The following is a 20,772-nucleotide window of genomic DNA, read 5'->3' as shown; positions in this document are numbered from 1 at the left end:
CTGTAAATAAACACTTTTTATTATGGGCACATTTTGCTTGGGACATAATGCATTTGTTATTTGTTATCCAGTCATATAAGGAACTGATAATTTTTTTCCTATCAGACTTTTACTCAGATGAGCATCAAAAAGAATTTGAAACAGCTTTTATATATTTAATGTTGAGAAAATAAATTATTGAAAATACAATAATCAGGATTATCACCTTTACTTGGTCAAGTATGTTACACACAAGGAATTTGTTTCTGGTACAGAACCAAGTCAGCCATCTGTGGTGCCACCTCAGTCGATGGTTCTAACCATCAGGGGCAACTTGGGGGTTCAGTGTCTTACCCAAAGACACTTTGACACGTGAACTGTGGGCACCAAGATTCAAACCTCCGACTCTCCAGTTGGGAGACAACTGCTCTACCCACTGAACCACAGTTGCCCCCATTCAATAATATAATCATTATTAAAGAGTATGATTAATCATAATAAATCAATAATATAATTATAAATGACATCCAAGTTATAGAATTAGAGGGGCTGGGCCTGGGGTGACTTGGACTCATGGTCTCTGCATTTCTAGAATCCTGCCAACAGCCCTCCCTTTGTCTATCACAGTGTAAACAAAACACTGATTTTCAGGTGCAGTTTTCATCCAAGAACAGCAAGTCATACTTATGGTTAACATGAATGTCACAATGCAAAGGAACTAGTGCATCAGCCTGTCTTCTAAGTATCCATACATTTTAAATTGTGACGTCTTTTTGTAGACTACCTGTAAAAAAAAAGATCTCTGCTTGTCTAAAAAGACAATCTCAACACAACACATATTTTATCCTCATTTTAGCATAAACTATACCCACAAAAAACATAGGTCTGCCTTTAAAAAGCCGACATCTACCAAATTAATAGTTAGTTAATTAATTGTGAATATGTTAAACTGAAACACGTGTCAACAAAGTATTGGAAATCTGGTATGGAGAAGAACACGTCCAGATTCTAGGACTACAAACAGGCCTGACTGCAAGAGGACGGCGCATGCGTGAGGATCAACGCCAGACCGGAAAATAGAAGAGAATTTCACAAGAGTTATTCTTCTTTGCCACATAGACTATCTTTGGTGAAGCAGAAGAGGTTGTGGTTGTCCGCTGTCCTTTAAGGACATTACCCCCTGTTAAAATTCAACCCAAGAGGTTCGTTCATAAAGTCATATTCGCTTTCAGCCGGCAGCATCCTTACAGGAGCTGGAAGTGGACGGAGGTAGAGTAGCATCTTTGTATTAACTTATCTTAAATCCCGAACCGGGGAGAGCTTAGGGCTCTTCTTGTCACAGCAACGATTCTATAAGTGGGCATGAGTATAACCCAAACTATTATTTTTTTGTCTCACATCTATTTCTGGATTCACTGGTTGTCTTTTCTCCACCTCGTGCTAGCTAGCTATCGAAAATGAGACGAAACGGGAAGAGGTTAGCGCGTCAGAGTTGACTGACTTGGGCAAAGTGATGAGTCAGGTGTATGACGTTGCAATAAATCAAGCCGCTACATTGTATAATCACAGAATGTTTAAAAATGCTTAAAGGCTTGGTAAAGTGCATTTGTCTCATTTTGAGAACCGCATACAATGTAACATTACAACATTAATTGCGGCATTACTGTATCAGTCAAATAACGTTATATTTCATGGAAATAACACAACTAAATGTCATATACAAAACACATTTGAAAAGAGATTCATGGAAAAATATTTGGCATAATATATGTATCTTAAACCTAAATAAAATGGATACACAAATTGTGTGTGAATGCAAGATGTTCCTGTTGAATAAAAGCGGATTAAATCAGGAAATTTGTTTTAAAGTCGTTCATACACACTGTATAATCCCATTTAAACACAGTGACTATTATCATCATAATGATATTATTTGCTCTTGTGTACAACTTTGTCTCTATTAAGGCAACCTTTTGTAGTGGAGACTGCATGGGAGACTGTACACATGAAGTACAAAACAAACAAGACAGGTGGATCTTATTAAGGCTACATTGTTAAAATGTTGATTTGCGCACACAGTCATGGCCAAAGATATTGGCACACCAGCATTTCTGTCAGATAACACACCACTTCTCAGAGAAAATTGTTGCAATCTCAAATTCTTTGGTTGCTTATGTTTAGGTTGGTTATGGTTTGTTTATTTCTTTTGTTTGATTTGGAAAAACACAAAACAGCCAAATCTGATACATTCCACACAGAACTCCCAAAATGGACTGGACAAAGTTTGACACCTTTTCAAAATCATCAGAGATAGTTCCTTTAATTTGTAATGAAACTCACCTGTAGCAAACAACAGGTACTGGTAATATAAAAATCACACAACCAGTTAAACTGGAGTAAGGTTGACTCAACCTTTGTGTGTGTGGACCACACTGAGCATGGAGAAAAGAAAGAAGAGCAAAGAAATGTCTGAGGATGTGAAAACCACAATAGTGGAAAAGCCTGGACAATCTCAAGGCTACAAGTCCATCTCCAGAGATCTGGCTGTTCCTGTGTCTACTGTGTGCAACACTGTCAAGAGGTTGACAGCCCATGGTGCTGTAGCTAGTCTTGTCTATGTGTTAGCCCTGCAATGGATTGGCGACCTGTCCAGGGTGTACCCCGCCTTTGCCCGATTGCCGGCCGGGATTGGCTCCGGCCCCCCCGTGACCCCGTTCAGGGACTAAGTGGTAGAAAATGAATGAATGAATGAATGTCCCAGATTTGGCTTTTTTCTCTGCTTTCTTGTGTTGTTCCAATTCAAACAAAGAAATAAACGTGAGAATACCAAAGAATTTGTGATTGCAACAACTTTCTGGGAGAAGTGGTGTGTTACCTGACAGAAATGTGGGGGTGCCAATATTTTTGGCCATGACTGTATGTTCATGGCTCTATACAAATTGAAAAATGAACGGATGTGGTTGCAGAGCTTTTGAGAGAAATCTAACCCATGTTGCTGCATTAGTTTGCCAAACACTAAATATTTGCTAAAAATCTGATAAACTCAAAGGTGGCTGGCTTATCAAGACAAAAACATGCAAACATGCATGATTGGTTGGTTATCATCACTCCCACTGTTATTATTTCTAAGTAGTGAACCAAAAAGCAAACCAACTAGTGTTGGAATGATATCTATCTTGTCTGCTTTTGCTCTCTGAACAGAAGAAGGAGGTGCTGGCAGTTGGAGGGGTTAAAGGAATGAAGATATATTGGCAGGACCAATGACAGAGAGGAGAGTGTGGGGTAGATAATCAGCACTGGAGAGACGTACACTGTGACTTAACACAGTCTGCCCTCCAGTTTCTGTTATGGAGCAAGAAGAAGTGACAGCCAGGGTGGATACCACCTCACAGCTGATGTGCAGGATACAGCGTCCGGTTTATGATGAAGCTTTTATCCGCTCGCATCTTCTCAGCCACAAAGAGAAATCCACTACCCTCCGACAGAAGCTGGCACACCAGTTCCGGTAAAGTTTGAACAGAGAAATTTAACCTTTAATTTTGTCCTATAAATGTGTTTTCAGAATCTGTGTAGGTGTATCCACATACATAAAAAGGGAAATATTCCTATAGGAATCAATCCGGTATATTTTATATACTGTATGTAAGCAACTGAAATGGATGACAGCATAAAATGTGGGATTATGGCAGTTGATAGGTAATGCAGATAAACACAGATTGTTTAATTGGTTAGTTGATCAACACATTCCCCAAACCTTATTGGCATATATTTATTGGTTCCGGTGTCTAAAAGGTGAAGATTTGCAGCTTTAATGTGTTTAGTGTCACTGGAAATCTGTGTGGCAAATTGATTTATAACTTCACAACATGCTTATGTAATGCAAGTGGCTGGTATCTACTTGTATGCAAGGTATTGTTAGAGCTGCAACTGATGACAATTTTCATTCAATCTCTCAAATAATCTTCTCATTCTCAAAATGTCAGAAAAAGTCAAAATCCCCATTGCACTTTCTAAGAGCACAGTGTAACATATCAAACCTCTTGTTTTATCTCATTGTCAGTCCAGTGATATTTAATTAACAATGGTAAACAGAAACCTTATATTTGAAAAACAAGCACTGACTAATGTTTGATAGTTTTGCTTAATAACTGTTAAAGTAGTTGCTTAATTATGCATTTATATAATATTTTAAACTAATCATTTCAGCACTTTTGAACATTTTTAATCTAATTTCATCACTTATGGAAATGGTTTCTCCTCCCTGCTGCAAGTTTTCGTGTTTTCAGAATGGAAAACCCTTAACAATAATGTTTTATCGACATATTTTGGAGTGCCTGTGATCACCTGTCCTTTATGCGTGTTTGAACAGTGAAACACCTTTAAACTGAGCAGATTGTTTGCATTTATTTGAGAGTGTGCCCTGTCATTTTGGACAAACAGAGCAGAAGGACACTGTTTTAACAGAGTCACCTTCCCCTTCCCAATGCAACACCAAAAAAGACTGGCTAGCTCCGTACTTCTGCACTGGTATGAGACTTTTACTTAAACCCAGTAACACTTCGTATTTGAGGTACTATGAAATATTTACATAGAAATGAGATATTCAAACAGGTGAAGAAACCCGACATAAATTTCAACCAGGTTTTATAATTGTTATAAGTAGAACTAAATATACTGTATGTCCACAAATCTCTATAAATGTTATGCCTGTTTTTAGTATTGTGCTGATGCTGTCAACTAACAATGAATGTGTGGCATATTACTGGTTTAAAGTTCTCTTTATGGTCAGTAAATCGGTAAAAGGCAGTAAAAGCTGCATGTATCATTGTCATCATTGATATGATTGATACATTTTATACATACAGTAGTAGTAGTATGTCTTTTCAGTGTTTAACCATAAAGATGTGCTAACTTTATGTCTACACAGGTGATTAGCGAGCAGATGAGTTGTTTATGTGTCATCTCAAATTTGGTCTGACCAAGACTGGAGCTGCAGCCCTAAAATGATACAATCTGATCCCAGAAGCAACTTTATGTGATTAAAAATGCCTTGACATCATCTTTTTGTGTCATTTCACAGGTGTTCGTCAAAGAGGGCCAAGGCAGCAGTTCTGAGCACTCTGCCTATTCTAACATGGCTGCCATCCTATCCAGTCAAGCAGTACCTGTTTTCAGATGTAGTCTCAGGTCTCAGCACAGGAGTTGTGCAGCTCCCTCAAGGTCAGTGCTCTGTAGTCCCAGCAGCTGCAGCATGACCACTGTGTTGCACAGTAGTCATGAGCTCTGCTAGTTATCTGGAATAACATAAAGGTTTAATAGTATGAGGGGCCTACTGTCAACCCTGGAGGGGATGTGTTTGGTTTCATGCTGTCTTTGTAGCTTTGAGGGTGTGATGCAGTCAATCTGCTGTCGAGATTGTACAGTTTATTTACATTTCTCCCTCTCCTCATGCCCACAGGTCTAGCTTATGCTATGCTGGCTGCTGTGCCTCCGGTCTTTGGTCTGTACTCTTCTTTCTACCCTGTCCTGCTCTACACCTTCTTTGGCACGTCCAGACATGTATCAATAGGTGAGAAATGAACTTTAAACTTCTTGTGGAGGCTTTGATTTTGGCCCATAAATCTCCTCTTGCAAGCTGTAGCTGGTACCAATAGCTATGGCTAGTGCCAATATGGAAATTCAACAGAAACAACAGGGCAGCAAAGACACCTAGATCCCAGGAAATTAAAAGCTGCTTGTTTTTGTTACCTCCATGTGAATTGTTAGCAAGGTAATATATGCCATTTAGTAGGTCAGATGTGACACAAGGTCTTGCTGAGGCATTTTGCATTTGATTGTTCACTAATGCCCTCCTTAGGTATTGTTGCTGTGCCTGTCAAGCTTTCCATTCTAGAATGGCACATATTACAGTGACAACGGTGGCTGACTAAGAACTTAAAATTTTTAGTAGTCCTCGTAAAGGGTTCTTATTAATACACCTGATGGCTACAGTACATGATGCTGTGCTGAGGCCTAGGCTGAAGCTAAATATCCAAGGCAGAAACGCAGCATTCTCACCAACTGGTGATTCATAGAAGACCAAGTATGATGAGAGTTTGGCTGTTTAGCTTACCTACTCGTTTGTATTTTCACACAGTGTTCTACACGAAAAACTCATAGGATGAGGAATGTGTCTGGCAAGAGGCATCCTGTTAAATGTAATTTGCAAGTCCGCATTTGTGGTGAGATTATAGGGAAGTAAACAGTTTTAGGAGGGACATGAGGATATTTTTTGGGGATATTTCTCTGTTGGTTTCTCAGAGTAAGCCAAATATTATCTGCAAATAAGCTTATCTTCTATTCAACCTCAATAAAATTCCATACATCTCTGGATTCTTCTTTATAGCCTATACCAGGTGTATAAATATTGGAAAAAAGGGTGGAAAACACCAATGTAATACATTTTACTGGTTGCTTAAAGCTAAATTGCTATAATTTTTGGTAAAGATAACCCCACCCATCTGCATAAAGACTGATAAGTAGGGATACACCCATCCCACTTTTTTCCAGACCAAGTACAACTACAAGTAATTACATTTGGGTATTCACCAATTTCAATACAACTACTTAATAATAATGCAGTGTATTTATTACAGAAATTACTATGATCATAAAAAAATCTTAAAGATGGTTTATATTTTCATGTGTTTTATCTTCTGAATATGATTACATTTTAACAGGAGGCACTGCAAATTTGAAAATTGTGATAAACATTATAAATACAACAGGTGAGGGCTTCGCATTTCTGCAAGTTTGTTGTATTGTTCAACAGGTGTTGGATTAATTACGCTTTGTTTGTGTGTCTGTGGGCGCCCCTCACTCCCTATCACAGAGACAGAGCAGAGAATCAGAGCTCACAGTTGGCTTTACTTTTGTCATCGTCACTTGTCTTAAAATATCCATGAAGCACTGAAATTTCTTCTTCACCGCCTAACGAGCAGCTAAGCCAGTGTGGTTAATGTAATGCCGCTGTTGATCTGTTCTTCATCCTTTTATTTATTTACTTTGTCACGACTCGGTTTGCAAGCCATGACAAAACAATAGGAGGACACAGGATGAAAGCAAATAGGCAACTAATTTATTTTAACAAAACATGAAATTAATAAAATAAAAGATCATGATGTGTGACTATCAGTATAGTCAGTAGTCAAAGTGTGCATGGAGGAGTGGAGAGTAGAGTGTGGTGAATGTTGGATGGATAAAACAAAACAGCTGTGTTGCGGAGAAGAGAGCTCCCCCAAAGAATTGAAGATAGGTGGAGATTTATAGTCAGGAAGCACTAGTCCCAGGGGCCTTTAGCTGGCTTATTTCCCCCACCTCCTACAACCTGCTGCAGAAAAGACTAAACACAAGACAGGTAACAGAGCCAGTGGACCATCACACCCCCCTTCACAAGAACAGGATCTCAAAGGGAAATCCCGACAAAAAACACACAAAAATACATACAAATAATAATAAACCACATAATTATATATTCCCCAACTGTTTCTAGTTTGAACATTACAACCTTGTTGTTAAGCTGCTTATGTCACCCTCTAGGATCCGGCATCCCTTGTGACAAACCCTCGCCTCAGCAACTGGTGCACCTAGGAAGGAATTTAAGCTGGGAGAAAAAGAGCTAAGAGAATAACCCAAGATCTGAGCAGTATTAAACAGTCACAAATGAGAATCAAATCAAATTTTATTTGTATAGCGCCAAATCACAACAAAAGTCATCTCAGGACACTTTACAAGGTAAGGTCTAGACCTTACTGTTGTCAATATTATTACATAGGGAAAACCCAACAAATCCCCCTTTGAGCAAGCACTTGGCGACAGTGGGAAGGAAAAACTCCCTTTAACGGAAGAAACCTCCGACAGACCCCGGCTCTTGGTGGGCGGCCTTCTCCCTCAGAACTTACTTCAGTTTGTGTGGAACATTCGTCATTAACATGAACAAATTGAAATCTTCCTGATAAATAAGATTTGAACCAATTTAGCGCAGTTCCTCTAATTCCAATAACATGTTCAAGTCTCTGCAGTAAGATGCTGTGATCAATGGTGTCAAAAGCAGCACTGAGATCTAAGAGGACAAGTATGGAGACAAGTCCTTTATCCGAGGCTAGGAGAAGATCATTGGTGACTTTCACCAATGCGGTTTCTGTACTATGATGGACTCTAAATCCTGACTGAAAATTCTCAAACAAATCATTCTTGTGCAAGTGGTCACATAACTGCTTTGCAACAGCTTTTTCAAGGATTTTGGAAATAAATGGTAGATTGGATATTGGTCTATAATTAGCTAGGACACCTGGGTCAAGAGTAGGCTTTTTGAGTAGAGGTTTAATTACTGCAAGTTTAAAAGCCTGTGGATCATAACCTGTTAATAGAGAGAGGTTAATCAGATCTAGTATGGAGAAGCTCTACACAATGCGTCTGCCATCGCCTTTCATATAATGTATGTCTAGACTAGGGCTGGGCAAGATAAGGCGTTATTTTTGCGTTAGCACATTACTTAATTAACGCTGACAATCTATCCCCAAATCATATGCTTGCATAAGAACAGCCCTAACACCAGCATGGCTGGCATCCACATAAAACTTGAATAATTGGTTCAATTTGTTCAAAAGCTGTTTGACACACAGATGACCAAACAAATTTCTCATATTCCCTCAGCAAATCAGAGGTGCCACTACAGTTTCTATGGAAACTTATGTAATAACATATGTAATGTATTTTTCAGCATTCACCCTGTAAAACCTCTGTGTTAATGGTTTAGCACCCACAACATCAATGTCATGCTCAGTGAAATGAGTTCTGTCTGGTGTGTCAGCAAACAAACAACAAACACAGCAAGGGAAACTAAATTAAATATGCCACTTCAGCATTACGTGACAATGGCAGATGTAACAGCAGTTCAAAGATTAAGAATTTTTTAAACGACCATACAGCAAAGTCTGATCTGGTGTATCCAAGTAGTCCTCACTCTCAGACAAGTTATACGGAGGTTCAGTCATCACCTCCTTCTTCACTTTTAGCTGAACCTGTTAGGGGTCACCACAGCAAATCGTCTGTTTCCACACTGATGATTTGCATGGTTCAAAATTTGGCACATTTTTACACCGAACAACCATGGGAATACCAAATATCAACATAAACTGTGAAAATGCTCGGATCACAGACTTGGTTGTTATTGTGTGCAATTTATACGCAACAGGATAGTACTCTGGCACACCCCAGTAAACAGGTAACTTGCAACTGACTTGGAACGTGGCAACAGCCCAACACAATCCACTACGAAATGTACAAAAGGTTGGCTAATGGCAGGAATGGTGCTAATGGCAGTGATGTAGATTTTAGAGTCTGATTAGGTTTATCAGTCAGTTGACATGTATGACAGGTTTTAATGTAGATTGAGACATCTTTCTTCATACGAGGCCAAAAGAAATGCCTCAAAACATGGTCGTGATTTTCTGACACCAGAATGACCAGCCTCATCATGCATCACTCTTAAACACTGAGTGATGGAGTTTAGTTGGTAAAACTATTTGAAAAACAGGATCGCCCCCAAAACTCCCAGTAATACTGCAGTATACTGGGCCAGTATGCTGCACCCACTTTCTCACCAAGAGTGAATCCTGCAGGAAGTAACCACAACTACTGTATTATACCTCATTTGCTGGACACACCTGCTCAAAAAGCTCCTTCAGAGATGGATCAGCCTGCTGCTCTGCCACCAGATCACTGCAGGATATTGACAAGCGAAAGTCAGACAACGGTAGTGAAAATGTCAGTTTTCTTATTTGACAAAGTCACACAGTCAGTAACTTCTTTTGCAAGCATCATTGCGTGTATTACAGCCCATGCCTCAAATGTTTCATGAAAACCATGTTCATTGGCATCTGGCCCTGATCTAATCAATGGCACAGAAGCCACGACCAATGGCAGAGGTACATTTGCCCACACGCGGGCACCAGCCACGTTATTACCAAGAAGAACTGACACCTTCTATCAGTAATGCTGGACGCACAGCCAGGGTTGCCTCTCCCCAAAAGAGATCAAATATTACTCTGTGTGATGGAACAAGCAAAACCTTTAAGCCCATTCCATGGACAGGCACAGAGCTTCCAGTTTCAGATTCTTTAGACAATGGCAACATACCCACTCAAGTAAAAGAATCAAATGCCCCTGTGTCCCTCAGGATCTTTGTAGGCACTTTCATATCATTACTGACCATAGATAAAAAAAACCTGTAGTGATAAAGGGAGGATAGGACTGCAGACAGCTGAACATGAGTCTTTAATCTATATCTCAGTGCCAGGAACATCACCGTCAACCTAATGCACAGGTGTGGCTAAACCAGCCCCTTTTATTTCACTACCTGTCACATTTTTTGGCTTATTCCTAAGCAGACAAACAATCTGCTTTCTAGTGACCACTCTTATGACAATAATTACAGGTTCTGTCCAGATCATGTTAATTATTGGCCCCCTTACCAAATTGACTGTTTCTGTCAAACTGACTAAAACAGTGTCACAGCACCACCACTACTGTCCCCATTGAAACTCCAGTTTTTAAGCTCTCCAAAAAAAAATGTGTGTGTCAAACTCCAAATGACTGCTGTCCCCTGTTGTCGTTAGGCTTCTGGGACCAACTCATACGCCTTCAGAACAGCTGACTTTACAGATAAATACTATCTGCAGTAGTCAATGATGCAAATGCTTCCTGAGCCCTGCCTTTTAACTGAAGCATCAGTATGTGTGCCAGTTACACGCAACCACCACACATTCAAGCAATAAAAAGAAAGACTTTCCCTGAAAATATATGTAAATTACCCAGCACATCAGTTGTGGTTACACACTGTCCAGAAATGGACTTTGAAGCTACAGCGTAAGCAGACAGTTTACCTTCTTTAATTAGTTCATATTTATGCTGCTCAATCTCTAATTTGTCCTGCTGACACTTTTTTCAACAGCCGGTTTGTCCCTTTCAGCCTTTTGTACAAATTTATCATACTCTAATTGCAACGTAAGCAATTTTTTCTGATGTTCAAATGTTAAGTTGGTTGTAACTAATGAAGACAGTGGTCCACTAAATAAACTTGCTTTCAAAATTGCCTTCACATTTTGTTTTAGATGTTTGTCACCAATCTCAAAATAACCAATGTAAAGAACAGTGATAACTTCTTTGGTGATAGACCAAACAGTGGCCTAAACAAGAGCAGAGTGCATCCCTCTAATTATCTGCCTGTCCAAAACCTACTACATAGACTCATCCCCAAACTTGGTGCAGGTACTGATGGTGGGAATTTTAAGCACATAGCCCGATGGCAAGGGAACTCTGCCAGAAACTGGTGATTAATCCTAAACCATGGAAGTGCACCAGAGAAAAGGTGCTCTAACTGCAGTCACTGCCACACTAATGAAGAAAAAAACAAACATAATGAAACCCACAAGGGAAACAACAGCTCCTGCAAAGAATTGAAGATAGGTGGAGATTTATAGACAGGAAGCACTGGTCCCAGGTGCCTCTAACTGGTACAATTTGCTCCACCTCCTACTACCTGCTACAGAAAAGACAAAACACAAGACAGGTAAAGGAGCAAGGGGACGATCACAGCTCTAATTTTATTCTGCAGTTATCCTCTCCTTGACAAAGCGTCTGGCAAACTTAACATTATCTTGGGTAAAGTAGGCTGGGTCTGCAGAAATAAAAACTTCTTTAAATTTCAGTGACCCTGAACTCTGTTAGTGCCTAGGACCAGCTCCACAGTGTGGAAGTGCTTGTGGTAATCTTTAATGTCTCTTGTAACCCTGCTATATAATGAAGTTATTTATGTGGTTGGCCTGCTCGTTTACTACTATAGGAAGGAAGATATTTAGCTGGTTGTGCTAAAGATAGCAGCTCAGAACAGATCAAAACTCTGTTAAACACCGTTGAATTCATATCTCACAATTTTGCTCCTTTTTGGGTTTGTGAAACACTAAACAATGACGCTACTGTTACTACAATCCCATGCACATTTGTTGAAAAGGTGGAGAATCCAAAGCTTGGCAGACCTGCTGACTGTGGTTAATGGTTCTTAAGTCATGATTAGACAATAGCTGTTTAGAGGAGGGATTGTCATTAGTGAATTGTCAGTTAGACATGTCTGGATGACAGTGAATTTTGGGATGACCCAACCTTTGGCAAAAAGTATTTCTAGTCTTCTGATTTCCTGCTTTCCTGTTTGGTGCCATTTTTTTTTAATTTAAATTCGTGATGGGTGTTGTTATGGACTTATCTTCTTCTTCAAGGTAGCCAGTGTTTTTGTAGATATACGTACTCCAGCTAGTTGTTCTACTAGACTTCATTATACTGTACACCAAGCCTAGACAGATGTAGGACTAAGGTGAAATATGCCCATGATTCAGACCTAATAATGTTTGATAGAGGTTGGTAATGTTTGGTTTGGTGTTGTTGTACCCTTACTGCAGCGAAGGTCAACACTGATAAGAGGCTGAGTGTCTGAACAACTAATTTATGAAAGACATTTGGCAAAATGTTCCAGTGCAAAGCCCAGCTTTGTATCTACGTACATACTGTATATCTTATAGGTATTGACTGTGTCTCCATAATCTAGGTGTGTTATGTTAGAAGACTTATTAATTGAAGGGCAAAATGTATATGTATTAACAAATTCAAATGACCTACTGTAACTGTGTAAAATATATCTTATAATAACTGTGTAAAATATATCTTATAAAAACAGTGAATTTGATATTATGGGCTTCATGGTGTAGTTCTTAACCCACATAAATGCCCTGTGTTCAGTGCAATAGGCTCTGTTCTTAGCAGTTAGAGTAGAACAAGAGCAGTGCCTGCCAGGCATGCTTATCAGCAGTAGCAACAGCTTTGAGGTGGGATCAATGTGTTTCTCAAACCAGTGTTGTATTATTCAAGTCCAGGACTCCGACTTGAGTCCAGATTTTCAGGACTTGTAACTCGACTTGGACTTGAACACTGATGACTTAGACTTGAACTCAGACCTGGAAGTTGTTTAATGTAGATCTTGATGACTGAGATGCTGGCCATGTGGACTTGATTCGGCCTCAACTCAAACTCAGGTTGGAATTGAGTCAGACTCAGCTCAGGTTATTCTCTGGTGACTCAGACTTGACTTGGACTCGAACACTGGGGCCTCGAGACTCAACTCGTAATCGAGATTTAGTGACTCATCTACAACACTGGCTCAAACACAGACATACCTGGTGCGTTTTCTATTTCTGATTTTCTGTACCTGGTGTTATTTTTATTCTGCTGTTCATTCTCTGACACCACATGGCTTATGGTGAAAAAAGTGTTGCCACTTTCAATATGGTGCTAATGTCATCCCCGTTAAATTAAATGTTTATCCTGGTCTAAATTAATGATGGTCATTAAGACAAGCCAGTTGGCCTTTTCACACAGCTAGGTTGCTTGCCACAGTCAGTGCCAAGAACAGTATGATAGGTGTCAACAGCCAACATCTCTCTCCCACCCACAGAGGGTCAGCTTAATGAATCCTCTAAAGATTCACAAGTTACATACTGCTCTAGAGTAGGAGATGTTTTGATGTGCTCTCTGTGGCTTCAGCTGACATGAACTACTTTCTTTCCTAGAAAAAGGTCCAAGGCATCTCAAATGTCAGCTCTAACATAGTCCACCTGATAAATGGGTAGAACAAACTGAACCTGCTTGACATTTTGAAACAAAAGATGCAATCTGAGCAGAACAATGAATACATGACAGGAAGAAGCTGGCTGCACTACCAAACACCCTAAATTTCACCTGCTAGCAGGTTGTTGTGGAAATGACGATGCCTCCATTTTTGGCAGAGAGTGGGAGGAAATAACTGGGCAGCTGTTCAAGTGCTGGGCAAGATGGCCTTTTCGAAGGGATACCGTACAGTCACAAACTCCCACACAGACAGTTAACGTGTATGATTTCAGCTATAGCACACATAATTTTACTGTACTGGACAGCACCAAGTCTGGACTTAAAGACTTAAATGAAATGGCCATAGACAGTCAGACAAAATCACAGAATATGTTTTGTCTGTGAATGTGATGTGCAGGCACCTTCGCAGTTATAAGTCTGATCATTGGTGGCGTTGCTGTGAGGGAAGCCCCAGACTCTATGTTTTACATCCATCCTGCAAATGGATCCAATGCGTCTGCTTTCCTGGATGAGGAGGCTCGTGATGCCAGGAGGGTCCAGGTGGCTGTGGTGCTCACAACCCTGGTGGGAATCATTCAGGTTAGTCTCAAAACAACTAACACGCTCAGTGAGCAGCTGCAGGCTGCTGTTTATTTGGTCTATCTAATTTCAACCGCCACAGTGTCTGTTATTTGGTTAGAACATTACAATAAAGTGATACAGTTTGCTCAGATCTTCTCACGCTCAAGAATCACTGTTTACCCAAAGTAGCAGGATGTCCGAATCACTGTTGATGTATCCACACCATTAATGTTTTTATTTGAAACAAAGCTACATAGCTTGTTCTTATCCCCTTACCTCTTTCTCATCGCTTTCTTTATTTCTTTTCCCTGCCTTTCAGATTATCTTAGGACTTCTCAGGTTTGGCTTTGTGGCGATCTACCTCACGGAGCCCCTGGTGCGAGGCTTCACTACAGCAGCATCCATACATGTTTTCACCTCCCAGCTGAAGTACCTGCTGGGAGTGAAGACACAACGTTTTAGTGGGCCTCTCTCAGTTATTTATGTGAGTTTTATGGCTTCTGGGGGGTTTGTGAGTGGGAAGAGTGCAACAGGAGCTGCGTGTTTTGGGAGTTTTATGTTTTTACTGCCTTCTTTCTTCAAGGTTTTGTTGAATGTTTGGTATACAAATGGATAACAGTGTATCATAAATGATCACACTGACTTATTTCTCATACTCCAGAGCATCAAGGCAGTATTCAGTGAGATCGCCAGCACCAATGTTGTCAGTCTTATCCTGGGCCTCGTGTGTCTCATCTTCCTGTACTTGGTCAAAGTTCTCAATGAACGTTTCAAAAAGAAACTGTCCGTTCCCATTCCTGGAGAGATTATTGTGGTCATTGTGTCGACTGGTGTCTCTTATGGCCTGTCCTTATCAGAAGACTACGAAGTGGGTGTGGTTGGGACGATACCAACAGGGTAGGTTGTTAGGTTCCCATTTTGTCTGGGGGGATTTCTGGGATTCCATGGAATTTATAGAGCTGTGTTTCAGTCATGGGATTTTTCCAACTGGGAGAATTTGTTTTATATTTCCATTGTGTTAACGTTGTGGTTCTCCACGTCAAGCTGTAAATAGGAACCATAATAACTGAAAAGATATTTACTTACTTACCTGGGATGGATGAACTTCAAGAGTGTTTTTTTTTTTTGTCAGGCTTCTCCCCCCTGCTGTGCCAGAGTTCTCTCTGTTACCCAGTTTGGTCACAGACTCCTTCGCTATAGCAGTTGTAGGATTCTCAATGGACATGTCACTTGCCAAGACCTTTGCCCTGAAATATGGCTACAGTGTGGATGGCAACCAGGTGAGTGTTGATGTTTGAGAAGCTACAGATCCTGGCACAATAAACTCTTTCATGGATTGATTGCATGCATTTACTGTAAGTGGCATCAGCTGGTGACAGTCATGGTGGTCAGAATGAGTTTGTATTTGTTTTAAATGTGTGTAGACATAGCAAATGTTAAAAATGTGTTTGTACCCATATTCCTTCATCCAAAACAGTCACAGTGGAATCTCATGTGGTTAGTTACTACACACAATCTAGTTTTAATGCCTCCATGCTGGTGTTAGCCGCAGCCGGAGGCATTATGTTTTCAGGTTGCCCATCTGTCAGTCAGTCCGGCTGGCCCATTCTTGTGCACACAGTATCTCAGGAACACCTTGAGATAATTTCTTCAGATTTGGCACAAACATTTCACTTGTACTCAAAAATGAACTGTTTAGATTTTGGTGGTCAAAGGTCACTGTGACTCATATTCATCCCATTTTTGTGAGCATGCTATCTCAGGAACATCTTGAGGGAATTTCTTCAGATTTGGTACAAATGTCCACTTTGCCTCAAGGATGAACTCATTCAAAGGTCAAGGTCAGTGACCTCATATCTGTCCCATACACGTGAATTTGACTAGTTGGCAGAGGCATACAGCCGTGAAGCGGTAATTTTAGTTTTATGACATGACTCAATATTGTACAAGCTAATTATTCTAAATTATATTATTGATTACACAGCTGAATAAAAAAACAGCATTTTAATTCATATTTATAAATCAGCTTTCAGCCAATGTACTGATGCAACAAGCAGGTTTTTAGCTAGTAAATGTTGAACGTAACTTTTTTGCCAAAGATCTTTTTTTTTGTTGTTAAAGCTGATATCTGTGGTGGTTGTGGTTAGTGTCCCCACAAATTTGAATGTGTCTTCATAGCACTGAGAACTCAAAATAGATAAGACTATTTCAGTTTCTCATAGTGGGCAATAGTGACTAGAAGTTAAAAGACAAAACCAGAAATAGGACAAGCAAAAAAAAGTTGTGAGGCATGAACTGCATAAGGTAGCTGATGTCTGGCACACTGGAGTGTTGGGAGGAGGAGTCCGTAACTTCAGCGAAGCATTACTGACCAGTCTGTGTTCAGTGATGTAACTGAATTTGTCTTAATTTTCTCAGGGTCCTTCAATGTCAGCATGTGCCTCCTTTCATCCATACACTATAGATTATTGGGTTCATTTCCTATTGTTTTTTTAATGTAATTTTCAGCGCCCAATGAGCTACGGAACAGGTTCACATTTGAATTTCAGTCTGTTGAAGCCAAACATTTACTTGTTCTGCTTCCAGGAGCTCATTGCCCTTGGCCTGTGTAACTTCATCGGCTCTTTTTTCCAAACCTTTGCCGTCACTGGTTCCATGTCAAGGAGCCTGGTGCAGGAGAGCACAGGAGGAAAAACACAGGTAATAGAAACACACATGCACACACGCAGCTCCACTTCAGGAGTGATTACAATATCTAACAGAGTTAAATAGTTGTAAAACCATAATTAGAATAAGAGACGATGAAGGTGACACATCCCTTTGCATGTGTTTGTGTGTGTGTGTGTGTTTAGATTGCAGGGTTTCTGGCATCTCTCGTGGTGCTGGTGGTGGTGGTGGCCATTGGCTTCGTCTTCCAGTCACTCCCTCAGGTGGGTGAAGCTGATAACGTTCCAGCTTCGCGTCTGGCATCTCACGGGTGGAGCAGCAGACATTTTTATTTTCTTAGAAGTCTGTTGAACAAATAGTGGCTGACAGCTCCACTGATATGGAAATCAAGCTACATGCTTTATTTATTAAAGACTGCCAGTCTTTTTAAATGTATTTCTGTATTGTTTTGTTGTATTTGTATTTGTATTTCTCAGACTGTGCTGGCTGCCATCATCATGGTTAATCTGTTGGGAATGTTCAAACAGTTCAGAGACATTCCTACTCTGTGGAAGACCAGTAAGATTGAACTGGTGAGTCTGTCAAATGAAACACTGTGCAATAGAGTCCCTCAGGCAGCAACCCCCGAAAAGCTGAAGTTGGAAAATCAGCCGATCTTGATCATGTTCTGGACTTTTTAGTCCACTGCTGAGTTTCTTCTCTCAAAATAATCTGTTACCATGAGAAAATACATGCTGTGCTTTTAGTTACAGCGTCAGAATACAACAACTTATTCACTTGTATGTGGCTTCAACATGTTAGAGATTGCCTGCTAATTTAAGTAAAGCATATTTTGGCCAAGTGACAGAAATGGTAGAACACAGACTTTTACTGTACTTCTAAAGCAGGATACACTGCTCTTTCCTGTTTTGTAAAGATACACCTTAAACCTCACTCTGCCAACATGCTGTTGTGCTTGAGTGATTTATGTGTGTGTGTGTACAGTACATGAAACAGTGTTTGCTTGTGAGGCAAGATCAATTTCTAGAGGAGTCTGGACTGTAAAGGTCAGTCTAATCAGGGTTCAGCCACCTTGGAAAGGTAAGATGCCATTGCAGATTGCCTTTCTCTTTCCTTCTTTTTTTTCTAAGCTGATGTACACAATTCAACAAAAAAGAAAATCTGACAGTGTCAAATTTGGGTATTTAAGGTGCTTAATGTATCATTTGTGAACGTCAGTGTATAATAATTTCTTTTTACTTTACTGAAGGCAAATGAAACACCTTGAGCTTCTATCACATATCAGTTTGTGATGGTTTTTTTTTTCTTGTTCTCAGGAAGAAAGCAGGGTATAGCTGTTGGTATTCAACCTGTGCTGTAATACTTCATATTGGTTTTATTTGTTTTTCTTCCCTTTTCTCTCTCAGTCCATCTGGCTGGTAGCCTGTGTAGCTTCTGTTCTTTTGGGTCTGGATTACGGCCTCCTGGTGGCCATCACATTTGCAATACTCACAGTCATCTACAGAACACAGAGGTACTGATAATAGTAGATGTGTGTTTACTGTATATATGATATCATAGCATGTAAATAAATTAGTATGAACAGGCTTGTGAACATGTTAGCAGAATATTTTAGTGTATTTATAAAAAGTATTTGATTGAGGAACAGTGTGATCACTTCTGACCTCACTTTCTTTCAGTCCCACATCCGCCATCCTGGGCCATGTTCCTGGGACAGGGCTGTACTGTGATGTGGATGAGTATGAAGAAGTGAGTCCCTGAAAAGAAATAATGCTTTCAGCCTAATCCCAGGATAAAAACTCTCCACCAGGTCTGTTAGTCTGAGCTCTGAACATTTGTGATTTGTGTTTTGTTCCCAGGCTGTTGAATATGAGGGGATTAAGATTTTCCGCTCCAACTCTTCAATCTACTTTGCCAACAGTGACCTTTACGTGAAGGCCCTCAAGAAGAAGGTAATTCTATCCTCACTGTGTGAGTGCATTTTGGAGAATGGTCTTAAATGAGATAGTGCTTTTTCTATGCAATGAAGCACACTTAAAGTGTTTAGTGTTCACACGCTCGCATAGCCACCAGGAACAACCTGGGCTTCAATGTCTTACCCAAGGACACTTTGACTAGAGAAGCCGGGATTTGAACCACCAGCCTTTTTGTTAGAAGATGACCTGCTCTACTCCCTGAGCCACCCCAATAAAGTTAAATCTAAAAGTTACTCCAGAGATGATGATTAAAATCACCTTTTATCAGATGAGTTTAACTGGTTTTAAGTCAGTTTTGAGTAGGCTACAATTTTTGTTTTTTTCCTTTTGTCTTGCATTGGATTGAATTAAACCTTGAGGCTCGTAATCATTGGACTGCACTTATTTGTTTTGAAAACTTTTCAGACTGTTAAAGGACCAATGAAACCAGAAAACATGGTATTTAAAGAGCCCATGGCATGTTTTTTCTTGTTTTTTGACTTATCTACAGTGTTACAATGGTGAATTATCTTAAATGTGACCTAGAGCTCAAAAAATGAGGTGAACATATGTTCTAGTACTTCTATGCAGAAGCAATTCGGTTTATACAAGTCTCGCTAACTCTTGCTCGACACCTTTTTCTAACAAAGCAAATCTTGAGGTACCCAAGATTAAACATTAAGTGGCTAGAAATTAGCATGCCTTTGACACTTTAAATGAAACTGCCTAACAAACACTATTTTGTCATATGATTACCTCAGGGTGCTTGTTTACTCATGGTCTATCTGCATTACTTCAAAAGAATTGCAATCACATGCTCAGCAGTCAGCCAGCAGTATGAATACTGATCATGGGTTCAGCTGTACCTATAGTTCCTTTAATTCAAAATAAAAGCATACAGGTATTCAAGATAACTTCATCCAGGATTAAGAAATCAGTCAGATTTATGGTGCCAAGCATTTCACAACTGTGAAAAAGATTTCAGCAACCAGTAGCAAGGAGCTAAAGTTTAAAAACAGTCTGGATTGTGATACATCTCTTTTTTAAAAATTCACATTTTTAAAAGTGCAACAACTTATTAAAACAAAGACAGAAATACATGTTTTGACTAGACTGAAATTTGGCAGGATACAGTGTCCTTTCAGTGATTCTTTCCTCTGACCTGTCTGCCACTGTTGTTGATGTCTTTACAGACAGGAGTAAACCCTGAACACTTACAAGCTGCTTGGAAAGCCCAGAAAAGAAAGAGGAAGGCAAGCAGCAAGCACAAGTTTCCACTGAAGATGTGTGTGAAGGTAAGTCCTCTGTTCCTGTCTTCGCCCCCTAGTTGCTTGTTGTGTATGTACACAGTTGGCTTTATTTATTCATTCATTCATTTTCTACCGCTTAGTCCCTGAAGGGGGTCACTGGGGGGGGGCGGAGCCAATCCCGGCCAATCGGGTGAAGGCGGGGTACACCCTGGACAGGTCGCCAATCCATCGCAGGGCTGCTTTATTTATTTATTTTATTTATTTATTCTTTCAAGCATGTAAAGACAGTTGATATGTCTACACACATAATTTTACACATATCCAACAAATGCTAATCCAATATCAATTTGCTTATACCTAGTACATGCTTGAATGGAGTAGGAAGAAGTCAGACTTATCCAGTCCTACCCCATGACATCATCTTACCATCATTGGTTTGCAAGCAGTATCTCTACATAGATAATTATCTTCTACACCACACAAGTAATATACTAAAGAATTATTACAAAGTGTTAACATTCATACACCACACCCACAATGTTCCATCTAATTAATCATTAAGCCTGTTCTTGCATATATCTTGATTGACACATACCTTTATATTTATGTTTAAACTCGTCAATTCTATTACTATTTTTTATGTC

General features: G+C 39.8%; 1 protein-coding gene across 1 annotated transcript in view; it reads left to right on the top strand.

The window, feature by feature from the left end:
• Window positions 1-1,033: 1,033 nt before the first annotated feature.
• slc26a5 (solute carrier family 26 member 5) overlaps window positions 1,034-20,772 on the top strand; it is a 26,037-nt gene continuing 6,298 nt past the window's right edge. The window contains exons 1-15 of the mRNA XM_020601257.1: window positions 1,034-1,248; window positions 3,181-3,484; window positions 5,060-5,199; window positions 5,438-5,548; window positions 14,093-14,274; window positions 14,576-14,740; window positions 14,918-15,153; window positions 15,389-15,536; window positions 16,843-16,956; window positions 17,109-17,186; window positions 17,400-17,495; window positions 18,330-18,436; window positions 18,603-18,672; window positions 18,783-18,875; window positions 20,072-20,173. Coding sequence (XP_020456913.1) covers window positions 3,327-3,484; window positions 5,060-5,199; window positions 5,438-5,548; window positions 14,093-14,274; window positions 14,576-14,740; window positions 14,918-15,153; window positions 15,389-15,536; window positions 16,843-16,956; window positions 17,109-17,186; window positions 17,400-17,495; window positions 18,330-18,436; window positions 18,603-18,672; window positions 18,783-18,875; window positions 20,072-20,173 — 1,800 coding nt within the window. The 5' untranslated portion in view covers window positions 1,034-1,248; window positions 3,181-3,326. The remainder of the gene's footprint in view (window positions 1,249-3,180; window positions 3,485-5,059; window positions 5,200-5,437; window positions 5,549-14,092; window positions 14,275-14,575; window positions 14,741-14,917; window positions 15,154-15,388; window positions 15,537-16,842; window positions 16,957-17,108; window positions 17,187-17,399; window positions 17,496-18,329; window positions 18,437-18,602; window positions 18,673-18,782; window positions 18,876-20,071; window positions 20,174-20,772) is intronic.

Source organism: Monopterus albus, unplaced genomic scaffold (assembly GCF_001952655.1).
Source record: "Monopterus albus unplaced genomic scaffold, M_albus_1.0 scaffold51.1, whole genome shotgun sequence".
Classification (NCBI taxonomy): Eukaryota; Metazoa; Chordata; class Actinopteri; order Synbranchiformes; family Synbranchidae; genus Monopterus; species Monopterus albus.
This window is presented reverse-complemented; position numbering and strand designations above follow the sequence as displayed.